At 35.2% G+C, this 26,940-nt stretch overlaps 1 protein-coding gene across 9 annotated transcripts in view; it reads right to left on the bottom strand.

Annotated features, from left to right (window-relative positions):
• ADGRB3 (adhesion G protein-coupled receptor B3) overlaps positions 1–26,940 on the bottom strand; it is a 459,474-nt gene that overhangs the window by 254,816 nt on the left and 177,718 nt on the right. For 6 of the 9 annotated variants that reach the window (XM_051777697.1, XM_051777703.1, XM_051777706.1 and 3 more), the window contains exons 3-9: positions 23,567–23,677; positions 21,305–21,334; positions 18,325–18,486; positions 11,411–11,575; positions 7,593–7,757; positions 6,373–6,537; positions 80–181 (exon numbers count right to left, since the gene is read on the bottom strand). In XM_051777697.1, the coding sequence (XP_051633657.1) occupies positions 80–181; positions 6,373–6,537; positions 7,593–7,757; positions 11,411–11,575; positions 18,325–18,486; positions 21,305–21,334; positions 23,567–23,677 (900 nt within the window). The remainder of the gene's footprint in view (positions 1–79; positions 182–6,372; positions 6,538–7,592; positions 7,758–11,410; positions 11,576–18,324; positions 18,487–21,304; positions 21,335–23,566; positions 23,678–26,940) is intronic. The other 3 variants (XM_051777701.1, XM_051777705.1, XM_051777704.1) reach the window with 2 other exon arrangements.

The following is a 26,940-nucleotide window of genomic DNA, read 5'->3' as shown; positions in this document are numbered from 1 at the left end:
AGTAATGATTTCTCTAGGACACAACGCAAAATATTCCTCCCCTTTTTTGTCATCATAAAATTTCAAAGTAGTACTGTACCTGTGGCATTGAGAGGACATCGATTGAATGCCATGTCCCCAGCTGGGGTCCTTTTCCACACCATTGACATCAAATAGTCTTCAGGACATATTTCATAAGGCGCTGTCAGAAAAACAAGTGTTCAGTCTTATCCTATTTCTTCCTGAGATATGTATGTTAACATAATTTGGTTTAATTTTAAGTTTGAAGTACAAAAATGCAAAAATGATAACCCTGCAATTTTTGTATATCTGTCTTTGTGATGTCTTTTCATATAACCCGTGCCATTATTTTCTCCAGAAAACAAGTACTCTTTTGGTTGTAGCTACAATGTTAATAAGTTTGAATCTTTCCTTGTTTCTCTATCTTGATCAATAACATTAAGCATCTATCAGAAGATGACACTTAAAATGTGATAAGCTATGATGCTTATCTTACACTAAAATTTGTAAATATTTTTCTAAAATTGAATCTGTATGTGAAAGAATCAGTTCTGAAACCACAGTTGAACCATTAAATGTGTTAAAGGTGCTAAATGAGAGCTGTATATTCAGAAGATTAAAAACCAGGTTATTTCTTTGAAATGTGTTTCGGTACAAGTTGGTAATTAAGCAAGAGTAGTCAATAATGTGGGACTGAGTGGCTATAAAAAAAAATAACCTTTTACTGCTTATCACAATACCATTTAAGGGAGAAAATACTGTCACAATTTTGTAGTAACAGAGCTGCATGGGGGAAAAAAGCTTCAGCAAATTCTTCATGTTTTATTTTACATGGTCACTGTAGATTCCAGTTTATGATTTTTGAGTAAACTGAATTAACAGAAAACCTCTGGCTGGAATCGTCTCACAACTTACAGCACTGACATGCTAGTTACCGAAATCTAATTCATTCCAAGTTTAGCAGAGAAAAACCAAGAATTGTTTATTATTATAATTATATGTATTCCTGGGAAAATATCTAATCCCACTGTATTTCAGCAAAGTGGTTACAAAGCAAGAAAAAGAAAAGAGAAAGGAAATTTGCTCTAACAGATGGTGTGATAAGGCAGAAAGCAACTCAGTGATTCACTCATGGTTGCATGGGAAATCTCTAGCAGAGGCAGGGACAGACTACAGATTTTGCCCATCCCATTACCTAACCCATAAAATCATCCATCTTCCCTGTTTTGTACTTCTGCTGATGGAAGTGCGAGCAGGGGAACTGAGTAGACTTTTGCACAAAGCTGTATCCTCAAAGCTGTAGAGGACAAAGAATACCTAGCAGATGGCTCAGTAATACTAATATGAATCACAGTTGGGCAGAAAAATTGCTTGCTAAATTTGCCTCACCATCAGCATTCCTGAATCGTAAATCAAGACAGTTGGTGCTGCTAAAAAAGCAAGAGATCCATTAATGGCAAAATCTAAAGAAAGTTAGTTATGTTCATAATCTAGAATACTAGCCCTGCTTCAGATATGCCTAAAGAATGAATGCATCAGGACAGTGTTACAATGTGAAAAGCCAGATTTTGATAAACATAAGCCATCTGGTGACATAAGCAAATGCAATTACCATTCTATTATGACCTTATAAACAAAAGAAATGTTATGTTTTGGGGACCGTAAATTAACATAATAAGGAGGTAATATTATAAATTACATAAATTTGCTAGAGCTTAGAGCTCTTTGAGAAGTATATTTTTCATGCAGCTGTGACCATTGCAAACGTGTTGTGTTCACTAATCAACATTTTGGGTGTTGATTCTCAGAACTAAAACTTACTTTTTTCCACATACTGAATGCTCAATGTATTTTTTTTCTGGAAAAAAAAATGAACGCGCATCTATATACGCACATATACAGCATATTTTCTCTTTTGTGTTAGCAAGTCACAGGTAATATCAGAGATTGCTCATCTATTTGGAAGGGTACTAGTGTGCTTTTGCATTACAGCTTTCAGAATTCAAGACTATATTTCAACTTCAGGCTAGTGCCAGAGATAAACTGTGCACCTGTGTGTCGTATTCAAAGTAAAAAGCACTGCCAAGACCCAGAGTTACCAGGAAAGAGGTGTGGGAGCAACTTGTTATCATTTAGCCCAGGTAAAGAAGTTTTCCTGGTCCCTGGCTGACCCTTGGCTTTTCAATGCCTTTTACAAATATCCTGGATCAAGGAACACTGTGCATAAAAAATATAAACCAGTTCTTCCCAAAGCTAAAGTATATATGACAGAGCTTACTCATCAGACATCCACCCACATTAAAGCATCTGTGAGGCTCCAACCCATGTTGCTCATGAAGACATAGTCACAATGGAGTGGTATCGTATCTGAGTTAAAAAGCATTGCTGACCCTGCTGGCTCTGCTCAGACCAGTTCAAGTACTTCTGTTACTATGGCACAATTTATTCATAACACACCCACAGATAATGTGATTTTGTAGTACAAAACCACAGAGCATCGCTAAAATTTAGAAGTAAACAGCAAATACTGAGGTAAATTTGATGTAACTGGCAAATAAAAAGCAGATCTCTTTCACTGATGATGTGTTTCAGCAATATCTTCCCACAGAGAGCATGTACTCAAATTTACCATGTTATACCCCTGTAATGATAGGCCTGAATTCATCCCACCTAAGCACAAACACTCAACAAAGTCAATGGTCTAGATCAATGGTCTAGAAGCACAATCTTCTGACATTACTGGAGAAAGGACGTGCATCTCCAAGAGGCAATCGACCCACTCAGAATCAGTGGAAGCTCTGTACTACACACAGACAAAGCAAGAGACGCACAATCTCACAGAGTTTACCATCTACCTAGGCAGGAAACAAATATGGGAAAGGGTAATATGAGGGTGAAGCAAGTTAGCCTAAGGCATATAGTAGCTCAGATGTTGGTAGAACTACCGCTCCTCTTGTGAATCCTAATTCAATGCCACAGGCAATATTATCTTAAACAAAGACAACAGAAAATAATGCTTTTGAACATCTTAAAAGAATAGTGTTGTAATCAGAGACAAAACAAAACAAAAAGGTTTAATTTTATTATTTAGTTGTTGTCAATTATTTGAATTTTTTTACCTTCTCACATTCTATCTTATCTAGGTGGTATTACTCTGAAGAAAACTTCTAGCTTCAGTCGGAAATCATTAGTTAATCTTTAGTAGCAATTGTGCACTCTTGTCTTTTTCTTAATAAACAAGATAGTCTAGCATTGTTTTCAGTAATATTTTGGTCTGAACAGTTCCTGTATTAGGCTTCCTAACACTGACAATATGAGGAAAATGTTGAGAATCTCTTTTCAGTAAAATCTGGGTAAAGCATTAATATTGGAAACATACATAGAGTCAATATAGATTTAACTATTATGGAATTAAGTATTTCTGGAAACCAACACTCTAATATTGGAGCCTAATATATTCTTAAAGCTGTCATAAGAACATGGTCCTATTTTTATAAAAATAAATTTACAGAAGTTTTCTATCCTGAATAATGCTGTACTTTGTTCATTCTCATATCTCTTAGTTTTTGATGGAAATTACCTTATTTCTCCCACATGTTCTTCTAAAAGTTTCTGATCAACTTGCCATGTAATACCTTACCACATGTCAACTTCAATTTCTTTTGTTACCTAGCTGTCTTCATTACTCTTATGGGACAGATCTAGTGTTCATTCATCTTGTGTAAGTTTTCTGCAGTGACTCCAGAGTGACTAGCCACTTAACAAACCTAAAAGGTTTTTTTTACTTTCTCTGATTTGTTTCAAATTTTCTAAAGTCCTTCACAGAAAACTACTTTGAGTGCAGTGTACTGCTGACCTACTAGGAGTAAAATTCAACTTTAGACATTTGGAATGCAACAAAGGATAAATGACTGAAACCAAAATATCTTCATATTTTTGTTTTCTGTTCCCAGAATACTACACAACAGAAGGAAAAACCCAGTTTTAAAATTTATAACTGTGAATAAAAACAAATCACAAAGAAAGATACTCAAAATTTGTCCAGATACCAAACTGTTTGAGAAACCAACTTTCAGATGATAGTTCTGAGCCTCCCTTCCTTAATGCTACTTATATTCAGCTTCTATAAATGTAATTCAGTCCCTGCCCAAACCATTTGAAAACAATCACTGAGAAACTATGAAGAAAATCTTGTATAATGTTCAGATAATACAGAACACAAACTACGAAGTGTCCAGTCAAGATTTTCAGTCAGTAAACAGCTCTGTTTCATAGCATCTTATTAAGATCAGCCACCGTACTAGGAAAAGGTTTTATTCTCATTTTGCTTCCACAGTTTAAAGTCAGCTATAATTAACCTTTTTGTAAGTCTATAGACCTCTGGGGGATAAAGGAAGGTGCAGCTTCATCCCCTTTACAAAAATATTACACAGGTTTACAGAGCTGAGGATCTGGTCTTATACAAAGCAATGCTAATACAAGAAAAAAAAAATTCAACATTTTAGTTTCTCATGTTCTCAGTGGTTTTACATGGGAAAAGAAACCACTGGGAAGAAAATAGCTTTTCTGAGATATTTTGGACTATGGAAGAAAAGTAGAAAAATAATGAAATTTGCTTATATTTTGAACAATTTTCTCAGTATAGTACTTTCAAATTTTGGTCTTTACACAGTGTAAATCAACATATAATTCTATAAAATTCTAGTAAATTATCCACTCTCTCCATTTAAATCTGAGGCACTTTAGTAAATGTCAGTCTAGATGCAGATAAATTAAATCTGTTATTCATGTACAATCATCTGCACAAGTATAGCTTGTTAAAAGGTGATTTAGGTTATGGTTTTTATAAGCACACTGATTTTATCTGGAATTAATCAAGTAAATAAATAAATTTACCAAATGGTGAACAAAGCTCTGTGTGCATTTGACTTGTAAATACATCTGTAAAATATTTTATTAACAGCAGGTGGCAACCTTTGAAAATTGGACTGCAGCAGCATGGTTTTACTTTTATATACACAAATGTTAATTATTTCAAGAATGGTTTTATAAGCAGAAGCTGGTTCACCTGAACGTCTACTTATCAAGAAGGCTCATATTAACCTTCTTTTAGTGTTGTGGTTTTATAGAGAAAGTCTGCATTACCTATAGAAATTACAGTTTCTTTAGGAATTCAACACAAATTCTGTTTTGTACTGCTTTTCAAATAATGAAAGTTTTATTAAAATTAAAGACATCATTTAAAAACCAAGTTAAATTTGGTTAACTTCTACAGTATAGCGTTTTAACTTTATAACTACAAATAGTCTTTTTGTTGTTCTTCAAATGCAATGTGATTTGTTGTTCTACTGTATTGAAAATACCTTGAAAACTGTTCTTTGATGGCTATCAAGGGATAAACATGCTGTCCACGAAAATATGGGGTTGATAACATAAAATTCACATCTGATATATTTCTCATTTCCTGACCCAACACATCTCTGCCGTTTAAGCAAAATGTCCAGAAGTCAAATCGCAAGATTGATTTTTTGCTGCTTCTTGGCTTGCAGTTCAGATCACATAATTTCCCAAGTGAACAGCTAGAACATCTTACCCTACTTACACCTTATTTTGTTATCTTTCACCTATCCAACAATGCCTTCTTTTACTTTAGGACAATGTGTCTTGACCGATAAATATTACTTGATTCACCAGTTATTCTTCTTTATTCACCATTTTTTAAGAAGCTCAAAACTACACTTTTATTAGCTTTCACTGAGAAAGACTTAAATCTGTTGGGAGAGCAAAGAAAAAGTGCTGCAAAGTAATATATTTAAGCATTATATTAAAACAGGAAAGATGTGCCTTTTAAAATTACTTTCCTTTTTAGAAAATGTTGCTCATGTATTCATTCATTCTCTACAGTATGGTAAGGCAGACTTCTTCCCCTGTTTTTACTGCAGTAGAATTTATCCCAAATGTGTTACAAAGATGTCACTCGTACATTGGATAACAGGAATTCCATGATTTACAAAAACAGTTCTGGTATTCTCAGAAATAGTGCATTCAAAGAGAATTTCTGTAGCAAACCTTTGGCATTCCAAATACTATAGGTATTCCTAGGAAATAAAATATTTTTGATAAGTTTTTTACTATGGTACTGTGCTTTACTTAAAACGTGATGCAGTGCTCATATATCCAATTGGGCTAATTTTACACCTAGCTAGATAAACACTACCGAGAAAAACATCAGTGACTTGTCTAAAGCAAGACCAGATATGGCTCTTTACAGCTATTGCTCTGTGGACATTGATCTTGCCTTTCCTCAAGATATTCATTAAAGTAAGCCATACTGTAGTGTAAATAATAACAGCAATTATATTTTCATCTCACCAGGACACCTCTGTTCACTGCACCGTCTAACTTCCTCTCCAGTTCCTTCACACTGTTGCCCAGTCACAGCAGCACCTTGACAGATCCTTATCCGCCTCTCCCAGCCACCATCACAGGATTTGGAACAGCCACTCCAATGGCCCCACTGGTTCCACTGGCCATTTGCTGTTTGGAAAAATATAATTCCAAATTATATTTTGGTGACAGGATTAAAGTCATAAAGAAGAATATATAAGTTGTTCTTTACTTGGGTAAGAAAAGAAAGCCCCTCCAGATATAACTAACAGTGATGGAAGTGGTACATGTGGGCTCATGGAAGATGAGGAAGCCTATACTGGTCTCTTAAATATGGGATTGTTGTCTAAATGACTGGCATCTCGACACAGACTAAAAAGAACTGACACACATTAATTTTCACTTGGTCTGCAAAATTGACATTCATCTTTCTTTTTATTTTACTTGTATACTGCTTTTGTACAGTAATGATACACATTTACAATGTGCATAAGTACCTTTAAAAAACTAAATAAAACCATTTTTGAACGTGATATTTTAAGATCTTGATTTTTACATGCTACGACAGAGAAAATGAGGTTTAAAGGTAAGTACATACATAATGTACACAACATGAAAGGCTGCTTTAGTACTGTCAGAACATCATGAAGTAGTCTCAGCGCAAAAGCAAGTCGGTTCATATACATTCACTTTCATAAAAAACTTAAGTTTTTTAGGCTTCAAACTACTGAATGTCCTTTAAACAGCAATAAAACCATAAAGCAGCGTGTGCAGCCTGTCATGTAGCCTTTCAAGGTGCATTCTTTAGCTTTTCACCTCATCAAATAAATAAGAATGAGGACCCGGGCCTCAGAGAATCACAACAGAATAGTTAGGGTTGTAAGGGACCTCTGGAGATCATTTAGTCTCCCAACTCCCTGGCAAGGCAGGGTCACCTAGAGCAAGTTACACTGGAACATGTCCAGGTGGGTTTTGAATGTCTCCAGAGCCCTCTCTGCGACCTCCCTGTGCAGCCTGTTCCTGTGCTCTGCCACCCTCAACATAAAGAAGTTCTTCCTCGTGTTGAGGTGAAACTTCTTGTGTTTCAGTTTATGACTTCCTGAGTTCTAGCCTCCCTCTGGGGGTGCCTGCTCTGCCCCCTGCAGCCCACCGAGCCAAGCCTGCCATGTGCCCTCTGTCCTGCGCTGGACCCACTCGGTACTCACCCGTGCACTCGGGGTTGTAGCACTCCCGGCTCTCGGCCCAGGGCCCTCGGCACTCGGAGCCGCCGTGGGCTGCTGCTGTGCACTGCCGGCTGCGCTGCTGGGTGCCATTGGAGCAGGTCACTGAGCACTGGCTCCACGAGCTCCACTCCTGCCACTGTCCGTCCACTGCCACCGTGGGCACAAAAGAGATGGACATAGCAGAGTTACCAGGCAGGTGATCACAGCCCCTCAGGCTGGGCCCAGCCTGGTTTCTTACAGCAATCAAATACAGAGGCTGACATTATGAGCTGCTTTAAAATAATTTAAAACTGTTTTCCTTTTTCTTCAAGTAAAGAGTGTTCCCTTTCCTCTAATTGTACACTAATACAACAAAGGATAAATAATGATTTTGGTCACATACATTTTGAAGGGACTTATTAAAAAGAAGGTCTTATAAAAAAGACTCGTCTTTTTAGGCAAAAGTGAGGACTGGTCTTGTATGACGTAAACTCTGAGCCCTTCGAAGTGATTTATTAGAGTTGCAGTGATAGTTCAGATGAGTCAGCTTATAAGATTATTGGTCCTGACCATGAAACTGGATGCCTTTATTGAATAGGAAAAGGAAAACGGGAGTTACCACTTTGCCCCACAGACAGTCTCTCTTCTATATACTTACAATACTGAATATACTTTTGTTATTCATCCTCCCTGTAAGGTAAACGATCTTAGGTCTTCAACATGCTTTTGAGGAAAATGTAGGACAGAAACAGTCTGCCTTCCTTATTGGGTCTGCTGTTGTGTTTGCATATCGTGCAATCTTCTTTCCGAATTTGGTAAGTTAAATGTCTAAACAATATGGATATGATGATCAGTTCTGTATTTAGTAATTTGTATTAGCCGGTGCATTTGAGTGTGGATGCATAGTCTTCTGAATAAAGGTTAATGACTGTTATTTTTACTTTTGTATAACAGACAGCTTCTTGGGGTAAATAACATTAAAAACCAAGATAATAAAAAATGTATCCCAATTAAGATTCCATACAAATGAAAAAATTATATGGTTTATAATACATAATAGGACTAGACAGCATGTTTGAAACAGGTAAGCATTATGGGATGATTTATGATTAATTGCGCTAATTCAGAATCCAGCATCCATATATACTTCAGCAATCATCAGTTCCTTATTGCCCTTGCAGTTACCGAATATAAACTCAAAATGTAGGTTTTAATACAATTTTTATTAATACTCGTCCTTGAAAACCTAGTTTTAAAACTACTAGTGCTATAAAAGCACCACTGCCGAAAATGAGGAACTTCACTTGCCAATTCCTGTTTTCAGGGTTCCTCTAAGGGAGGGTTGGAATAGCACCTCCCTAAGTTGGTGTTAATAAGTAAATAGGAAGCAGAATCTTTAAGTTAGTTTTTAAACATACAGTTCTGTATGAGTGCACTACTCTTCAGTGAAGTATGGAGGTGAACTATTTTACTATTGTCAAACATGAACCACAGAACATTTCAAAGATACTATCTGTATCTCTAATGCCAAGAATCTCAGCCAAGTGAACTGGAGAGTTTTTGAGGCTTTCCCCTAAAGTCCTATATTAAATATTCTATGTAATGCCTTATTGTGAACCACTTATCCATAAGATGCTTCCGAAGCTATGAAGTTGCTCTCTGATAATTTATTCTGCAGAAAATGGAAATTTTCCCAATCATGGAAGCTAGTTCCACTCATTAATCATAAAAGCTTTATGTGAAGAGGAAAACATTGTGGAAATTACATTTCAATGCATCTTCAGTTTTATTCATGGCTATATACTATTATTTAGGGCAGGAAAGATCGAATCAATTATTATACTGTCTTTGGAGAAAACTCACTCTGTGGTTTCTCATATATACTTCATACATCTCCCTTTATCTTTAGGAGCAAATAGCATATGAGTTTTCTGTTTTAGAAATACCATTAAAAATAAACAATTCAAGATGAAGATTCCCTTATAAAGTTGAACATGTAAATTGCAGCAAATCTTAACATTGAGAAAAGATTTTAAATGTAACAGTATGCAACTTCCTCTGAAAGTCATTCAGGTACAAATAACTGTTCAAAATCCAGAATTCTCAAATAATTCTTTATTTTGGTTAGTCGTAATATCTTTTGTGTTTCTTTGTAATACTGAAGTGAACGCATTAATTTCTTCTGTTTAATTTGTCATTTTTCTTGTTGACAACTCTGTTTCATTCTCCTATATCATGTTAGTTTGGTGTACATACATGTAAAATTGCACAGCTGCCAATTTGGCCAAAAACTGGATTAATTCAAAATTTTTGCAGCTGCATTCAATGTTAAGACTTTTTCACATATTTTGTCCTAAAGTTGGAGTATGCTGACCAGAAGAAAACCAAGGTTCAGCTTTCATAAAAGTCAATGAAATTTAGTTTTTATTCTGTGAGGCACTAAGTTTCATTTTTTTCCTTCATTTCCGTTTTTAAATCATTAAACAACCCTTTGCTAATGAAATGCCCATCAATTTTTTCCAGGAAGAGTGTTGGTCATAGAGAATCTATTTTCAGCAGTGTTGTAAACTGTGGATATTCAACAAATCCACTATATGGGCAACCTTCACACTGTCAGGCAGAACTCATGAAAGAAATTTCTCACATTACCGTACTTGACACTTTTTTAATACCCAAGTACTACAATCAGTTCAATAACTGTAAGTTATTATTTTATATATTATATTATAAAAGATACTAGAGAGTGTCCAAAGGAGGACCTTGAGGGGAAGCCTCAAGGTTGGCGAGTGGCTGAGGTCACTTGGTCTGTTCAGCCTGAGGGGGGACCTCATTGCAGTTACAACTTCCTCGTTAGGGGAAGAGGAGGGGCAGGCACTGATCTCTTCTCTGAGGTGACCAGAGACACGATCCAAGGGAATGGCCTGAAGTTGAGTCAGTGGAGGCTTAGCTTGGATATAAGAAAAAGGGTCTTCACCCAGAGGGTGGCTGGGCACTGGAACATGTTCCCCAGGCAAGTGGTCACAGCACCAAGCCTGACAGAGTTCAAGAAGCATTTGGACAATTCTCTCAGGCACATGGTGTGACACTTGGGGATGGTCCTGTGGGCTAAGGGTTGGACTTGATGATCCTTTTGGGTCCCTTCCAACTCAGCATTTTCTGTTAATTTGTGGTTCTGTGATTATTATAAATAACTTCTTTATGCTTATCAAACTTTTTGTAATACTCAGGTATTATATACACATATATATATGTACACATACATTTAGAAAAATTAAGTCTAAACTAATTATAACCCGTAGACAAAAAAGGTAAAAATCAATTTTGAAAGAATATATGATTTTTTTTAGTTAGTTTCAGTTTTAGTGGGTGGAAGGTTTAACATGAAGCCCATGCATTTTTTATTTGCTTAGTGATAGTTTTTGAAATTACAGTACACTTCTAAGCAAACAATTCAAACAGATACGGTGGACACAAACTGTGTGACCTCTAAATATTTCCCTTTAAGCCACACTCAGGAAGTTGTTTGCCTTTTGGTTCTCCAAGACCCATCCTGAAATCAAGATTTCCTACACAAGATACTGTGCCTTACAGAGACAGTACCTCAAAGAAATGAAAAATTGTTTGCTTCTGTAGTATGTTGAACAGAACAACCATCCTGATTATCTACTTTAATCCCAGTCACAATTATGAACAATATTATCCAACTACTCACTTTGGACAATGTGGGGTTTTTTCTTATGTGCAAAGAGCTATGAAAAAAATGACAAACAACCCACATAAAATGCACTGTAACAAAGCAGAGAGTTGCTATATGAGCTCACCAGGACAGAGTGCAATATTGCAAGGTTTGTGTTGTGTTTCAGGTCCATCACATGATCTTCCCCCATACTGGGGAGGTATACATGACCTTGTCCTAGTTCTTTGGCCTCGACCACATGTGAATGAACACAAACTCCAAGGTGACCATTCCTCCCAAACGCCATGTACTGCAATAAACCAGACAGATTTTAACCAGAAACAGACAAACAAGTAACAGAAGGATTTGAAAATAAACAAGATCAATATTTTAAATGGGAATTATTTTTCCAACTTCAAGAAAATCAGTACATAGGTAATCTTTACCATTGGAAAATAAATACTTTAAAAAAGTTAGTTAATTTAAAAGGCATATTTTCTCAAAAATATATTTGACTTTGAAACATTATTTCTAATCTTTAAACTAATCTCACTCCCACAGTTTCTGTTCTTTCACACTTTTAAGAAAGACGATTTCCTTTTTCAATAGTTATGACATCTTCGATGCCTGATTTGACATGTTTAATAGCCCTGATTTTCAGGAGGTTAGTCTTTGTGAAAATCAGGCATATGCTTTCTGCAACAGGCCAACTCTAAAAACTATAAGCAATCAAAATTAAGCTTTCTTTTGAAATTATAGGAATTATCACATAATTTATTACTGTGTCCCCATCATAAATTTGGGCAGTTATCTTACAATTTTTTCAGTTGTTTAAATTCTGGTGGAAATATGGCAGCGCATGTGTTTGATTATATTCCTCAAAAATTCCAAGACCACATCCTCAAAAAAAGATATGTGCCATTTCCTTACATGAACATATTAATTGATTTAACAGACACAGTAATACATATATCACTCTTAGAAAAATGTTCACTCAACAAACTTAAGATACCTTCAGAGTACACAATAAATTGCAAACATATACCAATATTTTTATATACAAATATTTTATAAAATAAATATGAATCTTTCTCTCCCTTAAGTATTTTCAACTGTAGGAGAAATATACAATATCCATGTGAGCTTACATACCATATGCAATCCCTTGACATAAAAAATTGGAGTTAACAGTCTCAGAAAGTTCTCTATTATACTAGAGTTAAGCACGTACTTGTAAAACAATTCCTTACATGCACTGGTAAGACAGTTCTCTATAAACTGAAAAATACTGCAAAAAAAAATTCACAACATTACAGAAGAAATAGATTTTGTGGTTTGTCCTCACTTTTTTTCATCACTGTGAAAGAACTTCTCATATATATCTTTCCTTTGCCCTGAAGGCACATATCACCTGCCCAGTTTCTACATATACAACCCTTTTCTTGTAAGGATCAGAATAACATTTCCTGAGGTGAAATTCAGTTACAAGGCTGCAGAAGGACATTCAGCTCCCTGCCATATTATCACAAATTCATCAGTAAGATCAAGGGGAATTCTGCAAGTAGGTAACTTCTACTGCCTTTCATTAAAAGTAAGAAAAATTGTCATTTCAGATGCTATGTTGAGATAAAAAGTTTGTTAGCTAACTTCTGAGAAATTGTACCTGACAGAAAATGTCAAGCTTTATTCAGGGAAGATTTTAACCCACTGAATAACAGCTCAATCGATGAAAGGTTTTTAGTTGGCCACGTACAAGTAGTCAAAAAGAACCATGTCCTACATGGCAGTCCTTATTAAAATTATCTTATTCCAAATATCACATACATCTGCATTATATTAAAAAAAAAAAAAACACAAACCCAAACCCAAAAAACTGAGGAAGAGTCCAAATTAATGTAAAAGGGACAGATTTTGGTCTAATTAGTTTAGAAACCTTGATTAACTGTGACATTTTGGTCAAAACCAGAAAGCCTAGCTCTTCTAAAACTAGTAAATTGATGACTATACTTGCATGTAACCTTTTAAGTTTCACCTGTTCTCAACAGGCACTATACTTTGACAGCTATTCTCAATTTTTATCGTATGTGAAAAATGAATGAGAAACTAATTTATCAGACCAGATTCCAAACAGTAGCCAGTAATAATAATTATATAATTTCATCTCCTGATACCACAAGGGTTAATTAAGATGTTCAGATGCAAAAAGAATTTCAAAAAGCATTCAACTTAGCAAAACAAAATTAATCCAAATTATAAAAAGATTATTCTCTAGAAAAATGCTAATTTAGAAAGGTCTTGATGCTATGTGGACACAGGGTGAGGTTTTCCAGAGTACGCATAAGTTAAAGTGTATTGATTAATTTGGAATTTGGATTTTATACTGTCAAAATATTCTAAGGTAGTTATCTTTATTTAAAAACTACAAAGAAAGTGCTGAGGTGCTCCTTAAAGATACTGTCTTAACTCAAAAGGTTTATATTTCTTCTGGCAAGAGTGACTACATATTAGCAGCAGCACAGAATAATTCTTTCATGATTCTGGATCTGAACATTAGACAAAACATTTTGTCCACTTTAGGCGGACTCAAACTTAAAGCAACCTCTGTCTGTTTGTGGTTTAAATGATCCAAAATCATCTTCCATGACAAATTTTAGCTCATTGATTAAAAATTTCACAATACCTCTTGCATGTATAGACTTGTATATCTGAAACTAGTAGACAAATAATAAAGTCAAGGATGGAAAAGGCATAACACCAAAAAACAACCAATGTCAGCAAACAAATATCAATGAGAATTAATATGTTCAGTGCATTACAGGAGTGCTCAGTATTATCCAGATCAGCTTTAAAAGAACATATTAATTTAAAATTTCTTACCCCTAAATTTTTTGATATTTCATTTACTTCTTTCTTATTTTCTAAATGAAAAAACCCCTATAACATCTGAAGAATTACAGCCAGATGAGCTATGCCAAATTACACCAGATGGAGAGCTGGCCCACAGAGGAGTTACTGTTTTCTATAACACAGTTTCAGATGCAAGATTCATTATCTGGGACAAAAATATTCAGATTATTGCCAACTTATCTGTCAAAAACATTGCTAGCACAACGAGTTTGGATTACTGCAGAGCATCTTTCCCTCTCTCTGCCACTCTGTGAACCTAATCATGTTGAAGTGAACACCCACAGTGTTCACAATATGCAACTGCTGTGAAGTGGGAGGAGGCGTGAGGCCATGCTGGCCTTCATCCCACAAGCATATTTTGGAAAATTTTTATTGGGCTTTAAATGCTATTTATTATTCAACTTTAAACTGAACAGACACTGAAAAGTTGTTATGGCCATTGATGTTTCATTGTAAGTAGTACTGGTCCAGTACTGTTTAGTATCTTCATCAATGACATAAACAGTGTGATTGAGTGCACGCTCAGCAAGTTTGCAGACAACGAGTGGTGCGGTTAATAAACCTGAGGGATGCGATACTACTCAGAGGGATATGGATAAGCTCGAGAAGTGGGCCCATGTGAACACTATGAGGTTCAACAAGATCCTGCATACAGCTTAGGGCAACCCAGTATCAATACAGGATGTGAGATAAAAGGATTGAGAGCAGTCCTGTGAAGAAGGACTTCGGGGTGCTTTGTGAATGAGAGGTTGGACCTGAGCCAGTAATGTGCACTTGCAGTCCAGAAAGCCAGTCGTATCCTGGGCTGCACCAAAAGAAGTGTGGTCAGCCGGACGAGGGATGGGATTCTGTCCCTTTACTCCACTCTGGCGAGACCCCACCTGGACTGCTGTGTCCATCTCTGGAGCCCTCAGCACAGGTTGGAGCAGGTCCAGAGCATTACCACAAAGCAGATCAGAGTGATGGAATACCTCTCCTATGAGAACAGATTAAAAGAGGGATTGTTCGGACTGCAAAAGAGAAGGCTCCGTGAAGACATTACTGTGGCGTGCCAGTACTTAAAGGGGGCCTCTAAGAAAGATGGGGACAAGCTTTATGATGGGTCTTGTTGCACTAGGAAAAGGGAAAGAAAAAATTACCAGCCAAAATAGAGCCTTTGAGCACGCAAATGTTTGAAATGGTTTAAGATATTCCTGCTCCTGCCATATCTTGCTTTACCCATAAGCCTGAAAATGCTGAGCTTCAGTTAAATTTTGCTGTAATAAGTCTTGAAGGCAATGGAAAAGGAGAAATAGAAACTGAGATGACCTGCAGACATGGAAATTCCATGTTCTTTCCTCTTGAAGTTTTAGGTGTGTTAGAAATTATTCACTAACTGAAATGATACAGCAGCATTGCAGTACTGGATCCTGAGGTGTCTTCACTCTCAAAAGAACCAGTGGCAACAGAGGTTAACCTGAGCTATGTTTTGTTGCCTTCTATGTTGCACTTCTCTAGAATAGTATTGGTCTGGAATAAATATGAATAAACCAAAAATTATGTAAATAGTGGTTCCTTCATTATTTCACTTGAATTATCAGGAATACTATTTTGAAATTTAAAGTTCTATTTTGATATATACATATGTATATGTGTGTGTATGCATGTGTGTGTGTGTGTGTGAAGCTGGTGAATCTCATTTTCAAAATTTTCCAGGACATTGAGATACAGAGAGATGTATTCCCTAACATCCCAGTGAGTATCTTGGACATCATATATAATATGTAAAGTGTATATAAAGGAAATAGAGAAAAATAGTCTGGAAGCTCTGCAATAGCGTTTGCAAGTTTAATAGGTTCCTTTGAAGCCTGTGAATAGATGCTTGAAGTATAGTACAACAGGCCATTCTGCATACTTTTTTATGTTGAAGGGACAATTTTTGACTAGGAAACATTATTCTAGCTCTCACAATGCCTCCCACCCTTTTACTAATCATTTTGCCAAATGTCTGTTTTAAATACACTAGTGTATAAACTAGGTGGTTTTTTATGCATGGACCAGGGATAATCCTAAACTATGCAACTCTCTGAGTCAGGATACAGAATAGAATGAGGACAGAGGATATTTAGGCTAATAATTAAAGGGATGTTTGAAAACTTAATGGAGATGTGACTAGGAAAAGCACATTTCTAAATTGCTAATCTTGCACACTGTCACAGAGTAGTGACCCTGTAGTCAGACACAGAACACCATAATTTAATAAGGTTATTGTAACTGTGTGAGACAAAATGCAAAATTAAGCCCAGAAGACTAATTATTTAGAAAAGGTAACTCAAGATACATCAAGATTATCAGAATCAGCTGTGGTGAACTGAAAAGGAAAATATCTTGTCAGTACAGACAGTAAGAACTGGTAACCATTGCTAATACTGGGCATCTGGAAACAAAAGCCATACCCTGAAGTGGGAGCATGTAAGAAAAAAGCTCCTTTGTGACCTGAGAAATATGGAACAATCCTTTTGGGTGAGCATTGTTTAGAAGTTTGCTTGACAACGTGATTTTTAAGAATTAACTTTTTTCCGGTTTACTTTGACAATGAAGATTGTCAATTTTGAAAATTAACCACCTTTCCTCTTCTTATTTAATATTAATAAGCAAGAAAGCAGGCAGAACTATCTCTCTTTGTGAGACCTGGAATGTGTGTTTTCATGTTCATTCTTCACCTAGTTTCAAATAAATCTTTAAATCTATCTTTGATTTTTTGCAATGTTTGCTCTTTTCTTTTAGAGATCTCTTCTTTCACTTCTCATTTTTGTACTATCAGGTTGAGAGTTCTTTTGCAATACATCCCATCTGTGGCACACTCTAAGCTAGCTTAACCATTTTAGAAATAGCTCCCATTTTTGTATGGAAACAATTCAGGTGTTAAAATTCAGCTCTAGGTAGGCATTTCTACTCTGAAATATTAGAAAAGCTCATGTGAATTGTTTGTCTTAAAAGATTGTCTCTAGATAAACCATGACTCTAATAAGAACCACTCTCGGCACCTAATGCCTTTCTACCATGTTTAAGTTGCTTTCCATTACAGAGGTACCCTAAATGCTTATAATGCTGATACAAAACCTCTGATGGGATCACATATGCCCTTTCCATTGGATATTTTTCAACACAAAGTAACACCATAAGAGTTTGATTCTACATATAACTACTAATTGAGATAGAGTCCAGGGGTTCTCTGACAGTTTAGTTTACTTAAAAAATGGAGTGAGTTTCCCCAGAAGTTGAAGATAGCTCACCACCCTGTTGGGATCAAATGTTACTGGGACCTGAGGAATTTGTACACGGAGGGTGGAATATTTTTTTTGCATTTCAGTCACAGCAGAGGAAAATTAATGTAGTCATGGGGCACATGCCTTCGCTCGTTTCCCATCACAGATTAATCAGATCCCCAGGTAAAGTCTAAAGAAAGATGTGCCCTTTCTGCAACGAATCTGTACACGCCTGTCTCTTCTCCTTAGTGTATAACTACTGCTGAACTCCAACTATGTCCAGATCTCTTGGAAAAAAGGAGCAGGAAAACTGTGATGCAAGATACTGATGACCTTTACCACGTGTCAGATGTAAGAGAGTTACTTTTGTCTGATCTTTTTTCCTTTGATGGGTAGCTGCTGCCCTTTCTTGCCAGAACAATGTAAAGGGAAGTCCATGAAAACATAACTGCAGTGAACATTGTCTGGCTCATTGCCTAGAAGACAGTATTCTAAATGACAAAATTACACAATGGTGTCAAATAATATATGTTAACTTAACCCACTCTGTTAATTAGACTCTGCTTCTTAATGTACTGATGATCTGAATCTCTTCCCTAGTTTGTCTTTTGTACTCAAACTACCTTCTCTTTTCTGAATGAAAATGAAAGATTATAGACTTTTTGAAAAAATCTGAAACTGTCAGAAAAAAGGGGCTCTTGTTGCATATCTTGAATGTTCTGAAAGTAAAAATAACAACCTACATGAAAAAATTTCACAGCTGAATAGAATTACAATTTTCTGCTTTAATTGAAATGCCCTTATGAAATCCATATTAATAATAAAAAAATTATATAGTTTCAAATTCTTATCATTATACAGTTAAAAAACATCCACAATTTTATTTATTGGCTGCTAACACTACCTGGACAGAGGGCAGTGTTATTGCAAACCCTTGATTCTCTTAAAGGGCCGCTGCAGTGTGTCCCGTAAGGTGATACACAAGTTCTGGTTCGCACCTGCGACCCTTGACCACAAGTAACTGAACACGTACTCCACTGGGCCCACTCTTCAACACCAGATTCACCTGTATGCAAGACAACAAACAAACATGAATATAGACATAAGTATTAATGACACAACTTTTTTTTCTGAAGCTCATTATTATCTGCTCTTACAAATCAACGAAAAAAGTAACGCACCAAAATAAATATTTAAAAATTCATGGAGTAAAGCAGCTGTGAAAATGTGCAATGAATAGAAAACAAAGACACCTACAGTGCTGCAGTCACATAATGCCTGTCAGAGGGGAACACTTTGATCTTTTGGCATTACTTACAACTCTATGAGAATTACTGCCCTTCAACACTTCAGAAACACTGCCCTCAGGATGCTAAAAGAACATAGACAACTCTTTTTATATAATAGCAAAGGATTTATCTTTGAAATTTTATCACTCTAGAATTAATGCTTGGTAACAACTTAAGGAACCCTAACACTAAGGGAATTTCAATGAAAGAACCCCCAAACAAACCAACCCCCTAATGTCTAAAATTTTCTTCAGTGGAGGAGAGTCATCTAGCATCTGAAAGAAGTTCCCTGGCAAAGATATAAATTTTAACCTGAACTGTGGGATGGTAACTTTGGTTTGATCTTTTGCTGCACAGATCTACTCCTTGCTTTCAACCTACAGGTGTGCTAAATTCTTGAGTGTGCTGGATCTCACTACTGCATAGTACATACCACTATGTTCAAATTACCAGATGTGATTTATTAATACTGTATATTAGAAAGGAGGAAATGTGTTCATTGTTGAGAGATAGCACATTACATAATTTTTATTTTTTGAAAGAAAGTAATGCATAAAGTCTTCTTGCATGGATGCTTGGGAAAGAATGCTTAAATTTAATTTCCATGAACAGCTATACACACAATTCCTTTTCCAAAGGAAATAATGTTCAGAAAACTAGATCCCTTGAGTATTCTCAGAAAGCAAATGCAAAAATAATGTGAATATACCTCACTGAACAATTTGAGTAAATAATTGTGCATTGATGTTTAGCTTTTTCCACTAAAAATCATCATGTGAAATGGCATGCTGAAGTCTCTATTGATTTTTAAATGTATGTCCTTTTTTTAACAAGTGGGATTTTCTGTTTTAAAATCCATAGTGTGATACGATTTGCAGACTTGAACAGCTTGCTTAAAATTTTAGTTATCTCAATACACCTCCAGTCTTCCAAAAGTTGTGATACTGATCACAATTGAGAGATTGTCTGCAAACCAGGAAGATTCTGGTGCTATCTTCCAAGAACGCAGTAAATGACACACTATTTCTTGAAAATGTACTTTTGTAGCAAGAATCTGTGAATCTGCCAAAGCTCTCTTTTTTTGTTTGTTTGGTTTAGGTTTTTTTAGAGGTCAAGCATGAAACCTTTGCAAAATGCTTTCTCTGCTATACCTCTAAGAAGCAATCCTGAGGCTATTCAATGCTTTACAAAAAAAGTGCTTCTTATTCAGTAACAAGACAAAATGTTTTATAACTAGTACAAAAATACCCCGGCTTTTCATAAAATTGTGTGCAGTTCTAAAAATTTCTATAGACAAGGGCAATATTATGAGCTTTTTACACACAAAAATTCATCAGTGATTTTTGTAGTAATTTTCTTTGTTAGGGAAAAAATGAAAAAATAATCACTGATTATTGTTTTAATAGTTGCTCTAATATGAATTTAGAACTTTGATAAGGCTGTTACATGGCTTGGGTTCAGGTTAGAGGATATAACATGGTAAATAAATTTAATATGTGGGTGGACATTAAGAATTATAAAATATGCAATATAAGACCTATGTACATGGTAAAAAGACTTGTATTACTATGGGTTTCTAGGCTAATACTTTTTGTCTTTTCCTACTTTTTTGAAGTTTGACTTTGTCTTTGTTAAAATGGTTTAGATAAGAGGTCAAACAGCAGAAAAAGTCAAAACTATGTTTCTCAAGACATTCCTCATTATATAAAACAGTCATATATACTCAGTGTAAATTATCCAACACAGACATGGTGACACTGCATAGCTAACAAAATACAGAAATTAAGTATTAAAAATTTTTTTTGATATCTTAAAGTGATAAAAATGTTGCTCTTGACCCTTGAAATATGATGAAAAATAGCAGCAACACGATCCTAAGAAGTGTGACTGTATGGAGTGAATTTTGAAATAATAGTAACTATTAAAAGTTCTGAGGATATATGTACTGTCCATTCAAAAGAGCCATAAACTCTCAATATATTTTATCATATGTAAATGATACAATGCTTAAACATTTGCTGGAAGAAGGTCCTCCACAGTAACATGATGTACGGTGCAAAAACAGTGAAATGAAAAGAAAATAAAGAACCAATTTATCTCATCACCTGCTTTGCTTTCTTTTGTTCAATGCATTATGATATTTTGGTAATTTTTAGATTTTCAGAGTATTTTTGTACTGCTGTCAGTATGATTATTACTTATTTTGAAAGATTTAAAAGGAGGGAAATATCTTCACAGGCATATCATATCATAGTTAATTTACCATTTTTTAATTTAACCACATAAAGACTTTAATATTTTCTAGAGTAAACCTTGATTGACTGCATAACATGCTAATATATCTTCCATTGTTTGCTTTCTCTTTTTTCCATTTTTTTCTTTTCTGAAATGAAAATTTCAAAATGGCTACTTTTTATTTTCCTTCATTTTCTGTTATTTGAGAACTCTCACATTTTTATGTCTATCATATTAGATCTACAACCTCAAATTAGCTACTGGCAAGCTACCAAGCCCTTTTTCTCCCCTGCTGCTGGACATGTAAGAGGAAACATAACTTACTGTACGGAAGGTCTCATTGATCTGTGTGAAACTTACCTGCATTATACTCTCTAAATCCCATAACACCTAAGGGAAGGATCAGTCCAAACACATAAAAGGACAAATATAGAACAATAAATTATTCACACAAAATTTTTTAATAATTTTTTTGACTGCCTCATATCATTCCCCAAAACCAGCAAAATGCATGTTTTAATACCATATTTTAAACTCTTCCATTCCCAGTAAAACGTGGTGGATTAAGTAGATGAAACTAATAGTATTAAATGCTTTTCATAAATCTTTTCCAGGATAGTTTTCTATTCCTCTCTCTCTGTCTTTTTAAATGATACAAACATTTTGGTGCACTTTCGCATCTGTGTTATTATTACACAAAATAAAATATCAAACAGGCTCAAAATATAATACCTCATAAACTCAGTATTCATTTACTATTAGGACTTCTAGGTACATGGTAATTTAATGAGATACGTGTATTAGAAAAATAACCTTATGAATCAGTTTAGAAAGATATCACAGTACTTTTATTGCAAGAAAAATTAATGCATTAGAGGTGAAGAAAATATGCAATGATTACTACAAAGGAAAAAGAAAATGAAGAGATGAAAATTAGTATGTTCAAAAAGAGCACAGTATTACTTAAAATGTGTTAACCTACAACATGGAAAATATAGATTTCCTCAATGCTCATACATCTCACATGCTTTCAGAACAGGACCTTGAAAACCAAGCCTGTATAACGTTCATCTCCCACTCCACACACACAGTCTATCAGAAGGTGATGGTATAAGTAAGTGCTGTATTTATAATGCAGTTCTCTAGCACCCATAACAGATGCACTGCAATGCATGACTAGAAATCATCAGATACAAGTTTTAAGTGATATCATTAAACTTTTAGGGATTTATATGAGGAAATAAACCAGATAATTTTACTTATTTTTTGAGTAATTGTATGAATTCAGGAAGCAGCATAAAAGCAGAGGTGTTATTCTATGTAGTAAGCAACTAACATTCTATGTCATAGCTAGGTATGTGAGTAATCAGTTCTACTTCCCTGAACAAAAACTGCATAGAGAACTCTAGGCTCCCTTCTTCCACTACATTTTCCTACAGTAGTATCTGGGAGTTAGCCATAAAAGCAGTCCTATAGATTAACAGGAGGTAAACAGACTTCTAAATTCTAAGTTCTTTACCAAACAGATCTACACTGATTGGCTATACATGTATTTAGATTGCTTAATATATTGATTTCTGCAAATCTGTTAAGTAAAGCACCCTATTACTAAGGAAGTCAACATGCAATATAACTAGAAGCAATCATAGCTCTTTTACTGAAGTGCATAAAACCTGGAAGCATTATGTATGGCTGATGCAGGCATATATTCTAGGTTAGTAACTATGGAATATAGAGTAAGTTGTTTTAAATCCATACAAAAATATGGGGCACAAAATTGTCAACACAGCAACTTACTGGAATGGAGTGTGTAGGGTACCATTAAAGAGTTAGATTTTACCAACAGACAAAGGGGCTATTATCAATGTCAAAATGGGCAGTAGCTTTGGTGCATAAGAGCTTAATTCAACTCATCACTGAAATTTTATTATTGACCTCAAAGGCAGCTGTGGTAACTGTTGGTAAACAGGCTGGTTTGTTTTTTTTTTTTTAATTACTTCAGGTTTCCAATACCATTTTGGTATCTTTAGATAAAGAAGATGAAGTTGCTCAAACAAAATTAGAAAATATGTTTTAGATGAAAAACTGTTAGATAATTTGCACATCCAATTAAAAACTACTTACGGCCAATTTCATTTAGCAATTATGAATCTGGAAACTAGAGAATAGAGCGTCGTGCTGGGCCAAAGATAGTAAATGCTGAATGCATGCACATTAAAGTCACCCCAGTAATTAATTAATTTGATAAATGCCTAAAGCTGGGATTAGACCTCAGTCTATTTATAAAGACATTCTGAAGCATGTTCTTATCATCTTTGAAAAAACGTTAATATGTCATAGTGAGCTGTCCTGTGTCTTGTACATGTGAGACTTCTTTTACTACCAAAGAAATTCATGCTTACATTAAACGATTCAGTATCCACATTCACAGTGCATGTTTTTGTATGATCTACCTAATTCTCAGCTACTTTATTTATGGACTTTAACTGGTGAAAAAAAAAATGATTCAAAAAAAGTATCAGCTTAGAAAACTGACAAATATGCAGCAAAAGATTATGGAAACATGCAGTGGTTTTGCTAAAATTAACAACAGTAAATAGAAAAATGTAACTGATGTATTACCAGTTTGTGCCATAAATTTAGCAGCATCAGCTTGTTCCTGAGGGACCCTTTTCTCATGAACAGATCGAGGTCGCTGACTTTTAATTGTATGATCTCCCATCATTCCAAATTCTAAAGACAGAATAAAGGTTTATGAAAGCTTGTGTGTAGACATTTCTCAAAAGTCACATACTGTCTCATGCAATATGTTCCTAAACATACCTGGAAGTTGCTGATAAGAGTCAGGCAAGTGATCATGGCAGTTAACATCAACTTAACTTTGCTACACTCAGCTTTTAATAAATACTTAAATTTATGTCTGCAGATTTTCCAATATGATTTTATTGTATGAACCAACATTCAATGCAGTGACACATACTAAAAATCAGCTGTATAACACAGGACAAAAACACTTATTCAAATGCAGACATTTTATAATTGTATCTTGAATCAGTGCAAACCACACCAGAAAATGACTGTGACAGTGATAGACATTGCTGTTCTATGGCAGAGTCTGCTGCTCCTCCAGAGGACTTCTATTTCTGCACTCATCTTTCAGGCTGATGAAGCCTTCAACAGAGATAATGAGCCATCTTTGGGAATGGTGGCAATGTGAAATAATAATAATTTAGCCAAAGAACTGTTTAATTTTTAGGCTGAGTCCAGCAGAACAAATGCTTGTGATCGGTTTCCTTTCTGAAACTTCTCAGTTAAAAAGACTACAGGCTTTATCTTGCCCTCCACACTGATTTTAATAGGGAAACGTATGAAAAATCAGTGATACAAAAGCCCAGAGTGTGGGACACAAGAATGCTTCAGGTTTTTTTATCCTATTACTGCTGTCATCTTCTCTCTCTGGTCCTGTGCAAACCTCCTAGACTTCTATCTTGGCTCCATTTTTCCTCTCTGTGAGTTAATGTGGAGAGATCTTTGCACTTAGAGAGGGACTGCTGCGTCTTCAGCACAGTTCCCTCTGATCCTCCCAGGCACACACAGCTGTCTGCAGCTCTGTGCTAAATATTCTGTTTCTGCTGGGACTCTAATTCAGGAAGCGTGTGCTGGGAAATGTGGGTTAACATTGAAAGTACTTCAACTACCATCACATGAGGTTTCTGATGAGGCAGAAGGTGTCTGAAACACTAAGAACATAAACATTAAGAAATACCTTTCTGTCGGAAGGTTACCTTGCTAATGCAAAATTCAAAATTCTCCCCAATTTGTAAAGGTATGAAGATAAAACTTACCGTTCTGCCTCAAAAGATGCAAAACACTATATAAGATGTAAATGTTACTAATAAATATTATTTGCAAACACATTGCTTTGATAAATCATTGAACATATTTAATTTTCTATTTAGAGTAAAGAAACAATAAAAGGTAAGCTGATTTTTAAGGGGTCGATCAGCAGAAAGAAGTTTTTTCTTTTCCAGTAAATTATTAATGTATTTTTCCAAATTAGTGTTTCTTTTTGTAAATATTCATTAATTGCACCACTTAAAATATAAATTTAATTATTAATTTGAGAACAGCAAACCAGTTTTCATTCTAAAGAGAATATTTGAAAATCTAGTTAATAAAATATATTTTGAGGATTAAACATTCATAATTTTTAATACATCCCAGAAATAAATATAAAAGATAATTAAATTATATATATATACACACATGCATATATATATGCGTATATATACATGTGTGCTGAAAATTTTATGAATAGATTTTTACAAAATACATCTCCTTTAAAAGTTTTATGAATAGATTTTTACAAAATACGTTTCTTCTACAGCTCCTCTGATTTAAGATATCTTTTTATTCTGTGTGAAATTTCTTACTATAATGAAAGTTTTACAATTGATACTCTAATGCAAATTATGATTAGAATATTTTTACAATTTTTACAACGTGCAGTACAAATGACACATTTAAACCATAATTAATAACATGGTAATGGCAAGAGACTTTACATAGCTTTTTCCCCCAATGAGACTATTGCAGCAAGGCATGTTTACTCTCAGTTTGCTGCCTCCATGATCTCTGCTTGTCAGGCAATTTAGAGGATACGGCACCATTCTTGCAGAAGACTTAGTTCTACTTTTTAAATTACAGAGTGCAATAATGGGAGACCTTTGCTAGAGGAAGGCTTTCCAGAGGCATACAGGGAGGTGGTAAACGTTCCAGTCCCAGTCCTGCAGCATCTCGTGCTGGGTGTAGGCACATGCAGTGTCCTGCAGGACAGAGACCACTGGTGAAGAGGCAAAGGGAAGTCTGGGAGATCAGTTTTCTGGGTTCTAGATTATATCCAGTGTAGCTCCATTCACAACAATGGAGTTACTCACAAATATCAACAAGCGTGATAATCATGCCTCGATTTTTTAATTTTTCCACTTAGCAACAACACATTTTTAATTTACGCATTCAATTCATTTCAACAATTGCTGATGGTCTTTGAGATGCACTTTTCAGATAATCTCCCTTTGATATATTAAGCATTCCTATAGTAAGAATATATTAAAGACAAATGTTTCATTACAAAGTTAAAAATATGTCTCTATAAGGTTTGTCAGAAAATGGAAGTAGACTTATGCAGTGCTCTCATTTTCATACTCAGCTGAAGTATTTAACCAAACACTGCAGGAGAACAAAAGTGATACCAGGAAATGCAGTGTACTGGCGTGGGTGAGGCCTCATTAAAATGCCGCCCTTGTAAGAAATTTAAAAAAGGATTAAGTACATTTTTGTAATGGGATCAGAAATGTCCACTTTCTGTGTCTAAGTACAAACGATGGTCTCAAAATTGTTTAATCAAGGAATCTTAACAGTAATGCATTTTTATGAAGCATTTTAAAATACAATATCTTTCTTAAGTGACTGCCACAGTTTACAATAAATACTAAAAACACTAAAATAAAACTTTCCTCCATTTTTAGATCCTAGGTAATGAATGTAGAAGATGAACCCATTATGCATTTGTTTTCTGTCAATACTTCACAGAGCAGAAGTATTTAAATGCTTTCTGGGCAGGGACAGCTTTTTAACCCAAGTCAGCCTAGAGTATGACTAAATGGCACACTAATATCAAGGGCCCATTTGTGTGGGAAAGGTGACAAGAACCATCTTAATCTAGGCAGTATCTGGTATAGAGGTGTCCTGCAAGGTCAAGTCAGTATAATTCAAGTCCTGATGTCTGGGATATAAGATTGGATATATGAATTGACATTCTGAGTAAAGGAATTTTTCTCATTCTCACTCTTCTTACCTAGTTCTTGCTGCTGAAAATAAGTTTTCTAACCCAGAAGGTATTTTTGTAGACATCAGATTCTGAAGGGAATTTCTTTTGTGATACCTGTCCTAAATTTTCTTTGGGTGCAGGACAGTCCTCTGCTTTTACCTCAAAC

The sequence above is a fragment of the Manacus candei genome, unplaced genomic scaffold (genome assembly GCF_025592945.1).
Source record: "Manacus candei isolate 608988 ecotype Guabito, Panama unplaced genomic scaffold, ASM2559294v1 h1tg000011l, whole genome shotgun sequence".
Lineage (NCBI taxonomy): Eukaryota > Metazoa > Chordata > Aves > Passeriformes > Pipridae > Manacus > Manacus candei.
The sequence above is the reverse complement of the archived record's forward strand: the minus strand, read 5'-3'. Positions and strand labels throughout refer to the sequence as shown.